The sequence below is a fragment of the Octopus bimaculoides genome, chromosome 5 (assembly GCF_001194135.2).
Source record: "Octopus bimaculoides isolate UCB-OBI-ISO-001 chromosome 5, ASM119413v2, whole genome shotgun sequence".
NCBI lineage: Eukaryota > Metazoa > Mollusca > Cephalopoda > Octopoda > Octopodidae > Octopus > Octopus bimaculoides.
Window position 1 is genome coordinate 55,967,795 of NC_068985.1, and position 11,410 is coordinate 55,979,204.

The window sequence follows — 11,410 nt, forward strand, 5'->3', positions numbered from 1 at the left end:
AAAAAAAAAAAAAAAAAAAAAAAAAAAAAAAAAAATTTTGTAACACAATGTAATTTGTGACTGATTAGGTGGTGTGGCTGTGTGGTCAAGAAGTTTGCTTCCCAACATGATTTCAGGCTTATTCCCACTGCATAGCCCCTTGGTAAAAAGGTTTGCTATTATAGTCCAGGCCAACCAAAGCCTTGGAATGGATCTGAAAGATGGAAACTCTATGTAAGCCCATTGTGTGTGTGTGAGAGAACATGAGTGTGTGTATGTTTGTATCTCCTTGTCTTGACATGACATAATAGTTAGAAATGAGCGTCACTGTTATACAAACAGTGTCATTCATTTCCAATGTTCTACAAAAGCATGTCTGGTTATGGGAAAATATTTCCTTGCCTGGAAACAAGTGAGGGTTAGTAACAGGAGGGGCATCTGGCTATAGAAAAAATTTGCTTCAATAAACTCTGTCTGACCCATGAAAGCATTAGAAAAGTGGATATTACAACGATAATGATGATGATGATGAAAAGTCATAAAAACAATGAAACTCACTAAGACTGGACTGGATGGCAATAAAAGTGGGTCCCCGCTTCTCATCTTTGTAGGCCGAGAGAATCCTCTGCACATTCCTGTAGACACGGTTTATATCTTTATCCAATTTTACCTGAAAGTTTTGAGTTCCTGCAGGAGGAAGAGATGCCTCATCAACTCCTTTGGACACTCTGCATAAAATACAAAAATGATTAATGAGAAAACCTTGGGCAATAATACACAGGTAGAAGTAATGCACATACTAACATAGATATTAATAAATATTGCACAATAATGCAAGGACAGTTACAGTAACACGCATGGAATCACAGGTAACAACAATATATCCCAACAAACAGGCATTGAAGTACAGAGGCGAATAAGGAGGTAGTGGTTGTGAAAAGAAGAGAATGGGAGGAGATGAGAGAAAGAGGATTAGGCAAGGAGAATCAAAGAACCAAAGCAGAAAGCAACTTACTTGGAGTTTCTCTCAGCTGTGTACATGGCAGCAAGATTTGGCATTTGGTCACTCTGTACTGTATCAACCACAAATATAGAACCTTTCTTGGACATAGGAAACATTATAGCTATTATCATTTTGGATCCACTGGAATTGGTATAAGAAATACACAGCAATTAATATAAATAGAAACCCATGTCAAATTTATTTAAGCCTAGTACTTATTCAAAATTTTTACATTCTCTTGATTTCCTGTAATTCAAACTGCCTCATGGTCCCAGGAGACAAAAGGGGAAAAGCATTGCCCTGGAGGATGGCAAAGGAAATGTACTGGAACAGTCACTGACTAACAGGGCTGGCATTTTGTCAGATTCATAATCCTTACTGGGCTATTCAGATCTTTACTGCATCTCCAATATTCATTCTATTATATATATATGTATATGTACACACACACACACACACACACACACACATTACAACTGAGGATAGGGTTATACAATATTGCAGATATCAATAACAATGGTTTCTAATTTAGGATCAAGGTCAGCAATTTTAGGTGAAGAGGATTAGTTGATTACATCAGATTGGAACCTGGTGCAGCCATCTGGCTCGCCAGTCCTCAGTCAAATCGTCCAACCCATGCCAGCGTGGAAAGTGGATGTTAAACGATGATGATGATGAACCTCAGTATTTGACTGGTGCTTTATTTTATTCATCTCCAAAGGATGAAAGGCAAAGTTAACCTCAGTAAGATTTTAACTCAGAATGTTAAGAGCTAGAAGAAATGCTGCTAAGCATTTTGCCCAGAGTGACACCTTTTGAAAAAATGAAAGCCAAAACTGACCCCAGCAGGATTTGAATGTAATGAGGTGGAACATCTTTTCCAACACGCTAATAATTCTATTGTTCCATAATAATAATAATAATAATGGCTTCAAGGTTTGACACAAGGCCAGCAAGTTTGGGCAGGGGATAAGTTGATTACATTGACCCCAAGAGGATAAAAGGATAAGTCAACCTGAATGGAATTTGAACTCAGAATGTAAAGATGGACAAAATGCTGCTAAGCGGAAACTGATGACAGCCATCATATCGAACAGCATCTATTAGTACTTAGATGAGAATGACCTACTACCAGTGGAACAAGAGGGATGTAGATGTAAGAGTAGAGGAACGAAGGATCAATTACTAATTGAGAAGGCTATCCTGGCTGACTGCAAGAAGAGACAAATGTTTGGCGATAATATGGGTGGACTACAGGAAAGCATATGACATGGTCTCACACTTGTGGGTTATTGAATGCCTTAAACTGCTTAAGTTCTCTCACAATATCAATGGCAACATGGCGAACTGAACTCACAGCATGGGGAGATAAGCTGTGAGAGGTAAATATCAAAAGAGGAATCTTTCAAAGGGACAATCTGTTGCCTCTTCTATTTGTTGTCTGCATACTGCCACTAACCAGTGTTTTAAGAAAGATGCATGTGGGGTACATACTAGGCAGAGTGAAAGTAAACAACCTGTAGTTTATGTATGACCTAAAGCTATTTGCTAAGACTGAGAAAGAAATTGAGAATTTGATGGCAACTGTGCAGATGATTAGCAAAGATAATGGCATGGAATTTGAGATCAAGAAATGTGGTGTAATGAGTCTCAAGGGGGGGGGGTCAGTAAAAGCCATGGGATCAAGCTGGAAAGTGGCAAAACTATAAAGGGAGAGGAAGGACATAAGTATCTGGGTATCACTGAAAGAGATAAGATGAATGAACACAAGATGAAAGAAATCTCCAGGAAAGAGTATTTGAGGAGAACTTGGCTTGTGCTCCTATCGAAGCTAAATGGCTGCCATAAAATTAGAGCAATTAACAAGTAGGCGGTTGCTTTGATGAGATATGTGGCAGGAATAGTATCTTGGAAGAAGAATGACTTACAAGACATAGACTGGAGAACACATAAATTATTGACAATGAATAATGAACTACACCCCAAGAATGATGTGTCAAGATTGTATGTAAAGAGGAAAGGAGGAGGACGGGGATTGGTGTGTTGTGAAGGTCATGTAAGCGAAGAGTAAAATAGCCTGGCTTGGTATGTCAAGGGAGGGAAAGAAGGAATAATTGAAGCAGTGAAAACGCAGGGAACTTTAAAAGTGAATAAAGCTGTAGATCCAACACGATTTAAGAAAGACCAGAGATAGTAGATGAAGAAAATTTGGCAGGACAAGAAAATGCAAAGTCAGTTGTTGAATAAAGATGAGATTGATTGGAATAGAACCTGGCAATGGCTGCAGAAAGGAGACTTAAAAGGCCCATTGAGGCATAAGTGTGCAGCACTCAAGAACAAGCTTCTCCAAATATCACATTAATAAAAGTACTGACTCCCACAGTGCAGGTTGTGCTCTGAGAAGAGAGAAAGTATAAGCCATATTGTTAGTGAGTGCTGGTAAGCTCGCATAACGCAAATACAAAAGAAGACATGACAATGTGGCCAGATATGTCCACTGGCTGTTGTGCGGTAAAACAAACCTCGAGAGAACCGAACAATGGTATGAACACAAGTCAGAGGGAGTAATGGAAAATGAACATTACAAAATACTCTGGGATTTTAACATACAGTCCGACCAAGTCATAGAGGCAAGACAGCCAGATATCATGATCATCCATAAAGACAAAAAAGAAACAAAGATAATAGATGTTGCAATGTCAGGCAATTCGAGGGTGAAATGTAAGGAAACAGAAAAAAGTGAGAAATACCAGCCACTGCGGGACAAGATAGGAAAGTTATGGGGCATGAAGAAAGTAATGGTGATACTGGTGGTAATTGGAGCATTAGGGGCAGTTTCCAAGAGCTTTGAAAAACATATTAAGAATATTGGAGCTGCTGTCAGGCTCGAAGTGATCCAGAAGATGGCATTGTTGGGTACAGCTTGCATTCTAAGGAGAGTATTGTCTCTTTGAGTCACGGAAAAAGGCAGTATTTGAAACGTTTGGTGATTTGTTATTGTCTGCTTTCAAGTAAAGAACAACCGCAAATAGAACAGCGAGAATCAAAACAATAATAATCCCTTCTACTGTAGGCACAAGGCTTGAAAATTTGGGGGAGGGGATAGCCAATTACATTGACCCCAATGCATAACTGGTACTTATTACATTGACCCCGAAAAAATGAAAGGCAAAGTTGACTTCAGCAGAATTTGAACTCAAAACTTAACGGCAGACGAAATACTGCTAAGCATATCGCCTGGCATGCTAACGATTCTGCCTGCTCACCGCCTTAATAATAATAATAATGATGGTTTCAAATTTTGATACAAGGCCAGCAATTTTGGAGGAAAGGGTAAGTTGTTTACATTGGCCTGGTACTTGACTGGTACTTATTTTATTGACCCTGAAAAGATGGAAGTGAAAGTCAACTTCAGATGAATTTGAACTCAGAATGTCAAAAATGGAAGAAATACCTATCAGTATTTTTGCCCAGTGTACTTATGATTCAGCCAGCTTGCTACTTTACAAATAATAATACTAATTTTTTCATAAATTAGGCAGAATGTCAGCAATTTCAAGGGTCAGGTTTAGTTGCATGGTTAAAAGTATTGATTGACTTACTTTTAAAACTAAATTAGTAAGGGAAGGAAAGGAAAAGTGTCAAGATCTTTGTAGGCATACCACTTCACTCTCAGATTGATGAGGTCAGTATAGATATTGCCCAGCCTAACGATCAAAATGTTAATAAAGAATAGGAACCAGATGTTGGATCTGAATGTGGGTACAAAACTACTTCACAAGTGTTGGCACCATTAAAAAAATGTACTCAGGACAGTCTGTAAACAGAAATGATGTAGGGTTGAGGGGTTTGTCTTGTTCAGGACATGACAACTTCTCTATTGTTGGTGCCTTGATAAAGTTCACCCAGGAAGTTAGATAAATATTTATTTATTTAGTTTTGGTGGTAATCATTCTAGCTCTCTATGTTCAGTCTTCAGGTCACACTGAGGTCAACTTTGCATTTTGTCCCCTAGGGGCCAATAAAGAACTAGTCTGAACTAGGATCAATTCCCTTCTGACTACCTCTTTCTGGGAAATTGGTTGTGATTAGAAATGGAGAAGGATAATACCTGTTAGATCTAAAATGTCCAAGACATGCCATATGTTACAACAGTGCCCATAACATTCCATCAAGGAGTTGAGGGCCAAAGACATGGCACATATGTATGTAGATGTGTATATATGTAGGTATATAGGTAAGTAGTTAATGACACAAGGTCCCACTATAACATGACAATATATAATCACTATTCATTATTAATACAAACTTATTTCCAAGTCTCATATGCAAATATGTTACCAACATCCAATTATATTCTTCTCATAAACACTTTGTAACAAAAGATTCTTAAAAAAATGTCTTACCAATTATGGCAGTAAAAATAGATGTGCTTCATTGAGCCAGGTTCCAAGTATGAATATTGTGCCAAAGTACGGAATTCCAGCATCTCCATATCAAATGTGTCAGTTTCCTGGAAGAGATTTGATAACAAAGAGAAGAGGAAAGATTAGATGGAGTAGTTAAACTTAATAATGATTTACCAAAGATGTAAAGATCGATAGAGCAGCATGGGATAGTTTTGTTATTATTTTTTTTTTCTCTTGCACAGATGTGGCTGTGTGGTTAAAAAGATTGCTTCCCAACCACATGGTTTCAGGTTCATTCCCACTAGGTGGCACCTTTGGCAAGTATCTTTTACTAAAGCTTTGTGAGTGGATTTGGTATACAGAAGCTAAAAGTATATATTGTGTGTGTTACTCTCTCCTTGTCTTGACATCATGTGATAGTCGTGAATGATTGTCACTATCATACAAGCAGTGTCAATCTTTTCCCCAAAATTGCAAAGACATTGTTTGGTCATAGGGAAATATTACCTTGCTTGTAAACAAGCGAGGGTTGATGACATGAAGGATTTCTAGCCATAGAAAATCAGTTTTTGCTTCAATGAATTCTGTCTGATCCATGCAAACATGAAGAAAAGGATGTTAAAATGATGATGATGATGATGATGATGATGATGAGTATGGAAGAAGGGGCAGGGCCCACAACTCTTGCAGGCCCTTCATGACCGGCAAGGATAATGCCATTAATGTTGTTTAAACTGAATGGAAAAAGAACCCAGAGAGCCGGAGTTCTATAGAGGGAGGTCTGGGAATAGTGGTTAGTGTGGAGCCAAAGGGCTCCTTATTACCCTTGTTGGACACTACCAGAGTAAGAAGAAATGGATGATAGTCTACAATTTGGATCTGTGATTTTTCAGTTACAAGACTGACATATTTTGATTACTGTATCACCATTATTACTATTCTGCTTCTTTTCACCTACTCACATTTTTCTGCACTATACATCATCTCCCACTCTCCCCAATATCTCCCAAACTCATATGTATCATTGATCAACCCCCAATCTATCATTCACTACATCCACCATACATCCAAATTCTAGTCATTACCTACTCAACTCTATCTTCCCTACTTACCATCATTCAACACTTATTTTTCACTGTACTCACTCATTTCCCATCTTCCATTCAACCACTTGCCACCAACACATCTGTTCACAATGCTGTAGATTCAGAAGTTAGAGCTGATTCAATACATCCAGTGAACATAGACATATATAGAAGAACAACACTATACAGGATATTGATAGACTGGCGATATAAATCTAGTCTGATATTCTGTTTTCTTCTATTTCAGGTTTTAACTGAAACAGTCAAAAGTTCAATTCCTCTCCACAAAGTAATAAAATCCCTCTAGAATCAAGAATTACTATGAAGTGTAGATTTAAATTAAACTGATTTGAGTGTGTTATTGGTATCTATTTTAGACTCTTCTTCCACACATACCATTGAAAAATGATCTGAGAAAGCAATTTTAATGAAATTTTAACTCATTACAAGGAAGAAAGAAAGTCATCATTTAACATCTGTCTTTCATGCTGGCATGGGTTTGAGGGTTCAACAGGATTCGATGAGCCAGAGGACTGTGTTGAACTCCAATGTCTGTTTTGGGATGATTTCTATGGCTGGATACCCTTCCTAATGCCAACCACTTTACACAGTCAGTGCTTTTTTCAAAGCATTAGCACTTGTAAAGTCACCAAGTAACTCACAAGACAAGACCCCTTGACCGAGTGGGATGCAGTCTTGAGGGAGATGGCTTTAAGTCAAGTGTTGAGAGACAACAGAATGACAGAAGGGCAGGAACAGATGTCTCGTTGAGGAGATACATGGCTACTCCCACAGGAAAGGGAGAAATGATGGTGGAAATGAGGTGTTACGGTTTACTCTCAAGGTACAAAAAGATGGATGACGAAAGAATAGGGACAGAGAGTCAAGGATGGCTGGGTAGGTACGTTTGTGAGAGTAAGAAAGGAGAGTGACAGATGGTAAGAGATTAGGATAGAAGTGAATGCAGAGAAAGGTGAATATGGATGGAGGTGTGGACAATGGTGAATCTCAGTTTTGTGGAGAGGGATGTAAGGAAAATAAGAGTGGGTCAAGAAGGAGGAAATAGAAGGTAATACATAAAAAAATCATGTACAATAAAACAGTAGATAGACAATAAATAGGGAGAACCAACTAGTCTGACATTTTACCATTTCTGATAAACATTCAGATTACGCTGTCAAATGAAATGCATATTTATTCAGTTTTGAATTAGTTATGCATTATCCCATAGCTTTGAAATTTCAATGATGTGATTGCTTACTTTCACAATTACATTGTAGGGTATGTGTGAGAGGCTGGATCTGGTCAGTTTAAACATAAAACAAGTAGAATATTTTGGCCTGATATGGCTGGTTTAAATGCTATAGGGTTAAGTCCTGGTCATTTCTGCTTTAGCAAACTGATCATCAATAGTATTCCAACTACAACAATCCTGTATTTTTCACAGAAATTGTGTATCCAGGACCACACTATTAAATGCATCTTTTTCTAAGACAGTAGGGTTTGATTTGACTGAGATAAATTTGGCTGAAATTTCAAGCAAATTGAGTGACCATATACAGACTGTCTGTTTGAGTCACAAAAAGTTTTGTGTGGACAAGAAAGAGGAGTTAAAGAATAAGAAAGAAACTAACCTTGCCAGCAAGAAGTCTAGCATAATCTCTGTTGACTGTGACAACACAACCCAACTGGACCAAGGCACGGAACAATAATGGTACTTGAGTCTCATAAACACCTTCAATGTCTGGAGATGATAGATCAGCATTGATTTCACTGAAATATAAACATGATGTGATTGATTATAGGAATACAACATGGAACACATAGCTATTGATGATGATGAAGATCTTCTTACATAGGTACAAAGCTTCAATGTTATTTGGGGAGGAAGGAGAGGAACAGTTGATTATATTGACCCCAGTACTTAGTTGGTACTTTATTTCATTGACATTGGAGGGATGAAAGACAAAGTGGGATTTGAACTCAGAAAGTAAATACAAATACAAGGCATTTTGACCAACACTTTAACAATTTTGCCAATCCACTGCTCTTAAAAGTTTCTAATATAGGTACAGTTGTGGCTGTGGGGTTAAGAAGTTTGCTTCTTAACCGCATTGCTTCAGGTTCAGTCTTACTGTGTGGCATCTTGGTTCCAGTGTCTTCTACCAAAGCTTAGTGAGTAGATGTGTATGTGTTAGTGTTTCCTTGTCTTGAAAGCACATGATAGTTGTGAACAAATGTCACCATCAAACAAGCAATGTCATTCATTTCCAATCTTCCATATAAACATGTCCAGCCATGAAAACAAGTAAAGGAATCTGGCTCTAGAAAATTTGCTATAATGAATTCTGTTTGACTCCTGCAATCGTGAAAAAGTGGATGTTAAACAATAATGATGATGAAACAACAATCTCACAAAGAACATTATTAGTTTCTGTTTGAATGGTTTGAGAAATAACAGGAAGGTTTGATATGAATGAAAACCAAAGTACCATGTAAAAAAGCATTGGTGTAGGTGCTGGTGCCACGTGAAAAGCACTGGTGATGGTGCCATGTAAAAAGGACCTAGTACACTCTGTAAGGTGGTTGGCATTAGGAAGATCATCCAGCTGTAGAAACCAAGCTGAAACAGACTATAGAATCCTGGTGTGGTCCCTGATCTTACCAGTTCCTGTCAAGCTGTCAAACCCAAGCCAGCATAGAAAATGGATGTTAAATGTTGAAGATGATGATGACGATAAAATAATGGTATCAGGGGCTATGAACAACACTGATTAAGGGTTATGTCACAAATTATAACTGAATTTAATTCCATTTGATTTTAATGATGCTAACTAGATTTGATCCAGAATGTTCTTCATAAATCCACCAAGACATAGATTCTTCTAATCAATTAATCTGTAAATATGAGTAAACATGTTTACAATTTATGAGTATTTAATTGTATCACTGAACAACTGGGTATATTTATGTGTATACTAGCCCAGTATCCTGTCATTGTCTGGCAATTTTCACAATAGAATACCATTATTTCAAATTCTTTTTTTATTTCAATTCAGACCATGTTTTCTCTTGATCATGACAAATTTCTGTATTACTTTGGGCAATTTATAATGTATAAATAAAATTAAGTTTTTGCTTTTCTATTTGGTGCATAGATGTAAAAGTTTTTCTTAGCTCACTGTTTTGAGAAGGTCTTTCGACTCTGTTACCTTAATGAAATTCTTTACACACATGCAGATACATACAAACATATGGACACTCAGTATGAGCAATATACATATATAAAGAAATAATGTGGTAAATATAAATAGAGAGGGACTTTATTCTGGTGCCAGCACAGATTTTGAAATTTTAAAATTAAGTGAAAATTTTCAAATTTGGAATATTGATGTACTTTTTCACATTGAATCTAATTTTGTGATTCACTTATTCCAGGAAAATTTTTGAAAAAAATGTAATAGCTGTCAATCACAAAATGAAAACAATTACATAAACAAAGTTTTAAACAAAATGAAAGCAAAACATGACAATAAGGAAAATGGTAAGAAGGGGAAAGGCATAAAAGAGCCTGATAGAGACAAATAGAAAGTGGTAGATTACATGAGCTAAAAGTTGAGTTATTTCTTGAAACAAATTATACTTTTTTATTACTAATTACAGAAAAACCTTCCCAGTAGGATGCAAATTTCAAAAACCAAACCTGTTTTTCTTGAGGATGCACTGTCTGACAACCTCTCCATGATATATCCACACACACACACACATAAAACTCTTATTTATATAGTCGATATGCAAGGATGGTGGAGTTGCAATGGTCCAGTAATTAGGGCAGCAGACTCGCGGTCATGAGATCGCAGTTTCGATTCCCAGGTCGGGCATTGTGAGGGTTTATTGAGCGAAAACATCTAAAAGCTCCACATGGCTCCGGCACGGTGTGGTGGTGAACCTTGCTGTATTCTTCCACCACAACTTTCTCTCACTCTTTCTTCCTGTTTCTGTTGTACCTGTATTTCAAAGGGCTGGCCTTGTTGCACTCTGTATCTCCTCGTGAACTATGTTAAGGGTACACGTGTCTGTGGAGTGCTCAGCCACTTGCACGCTAATTTCACGAGCAGGCTGTTCCATTGACTGGATCAACTGGAACCCTTGTTGTCGTAACAGATGGAGTGCCACGATGCAAGGATGAAGTAGCATTAGAGAATTTGGTCTTTAGAAAATATAAAACAATGTTAGAAATGAATGCTTACTTGCAGTGCTCCAGGTAGACATTTTCTGGTACTGTGTATTGGTAAAGGTGCATAACAGGGTGGGATCTTGGTAGAGTCTTTTGAACCTTCTTCCACACTGTCAATGTAGAAAGGGGTTGTAGGGTCAACATAATGAATATAATAGAGAAGCAGTTGAAGTGGATAAAGAATTGAAGTATTAGCATGTCAAAGCAGACACTGGAGCTTGATGCAGTTCTCAAGCTTGTTGATCCCTGCCAAACTCCCCAACCCATGTCAACAAGAAAAATGAAAGTCAAATGATGATGATCACTACACATACACAGGGGCTGTTATGCCTGTGCTCCATTCTAAAATGTTGTACCTGTAACTATGTTACTGCACAGTGCTATTATATATATATATCATCATCATCGTTTAACGTCCGCTTTCCATGCTAGCATGAGTTGGACGACTTGACTGAGGACTGGTGAAACCGGATGGCAACACCAGGCTCCAATCTAAATTTGGCAGAGTTTCTACAGCTGGATGCCCTTCCTAACGCCAACCACTCAGAGAGTGTAGTAGGTACTTTTACGTGTCACCTGCACGAAGGCCAGTCAGGCGATACTGGCAACGGCCACGCTCGAAATGGTGTCTTTTATGTGCCACCCGCACAAGCCAGTCCAGGGGCACTGGCAACGATCTCGCTCGAAAATCCTACGG

At 37.9% G+C, this 11,410-nt stretch overlaps 1 protein-coding gene across 1 annotated transcript in view; it reads right to left on the bottom strand.

Annotated features, from left to right (window-relative positions):
* LOC106884300 (DNA polymerase epsilon catalytic subunit A-like) overlaps positions 1-11,410 on the bottom strand; it is a 124,998-nt gene that overhangs the window by 33,431 nt on the left and 80,157 nt on the right. The window contains exons 32-36 of the mRNA XM_052968400.1: positions 10,727-10,823; positions 8,111-8,249; positions 5,389-5,495; positions 995-1,123; positions 538-707 (exon numbers count right to left, since the gene is read on the bottom strand). Of these exons, the coding sequence (XP_052824360.1) occupies positions 538-707; positions 995-1,123; positions 5,389-5,495; positions 8,111-8,249; positions 10,727-10,823 (642 nt within the window). The remainder of the gene's footprint in view (positions 1-537; positions 708-994; positions 1,124-5,388; positions 5,496-8,110; positions 8,250-10,726; positions 10,824-11,410) is intronic.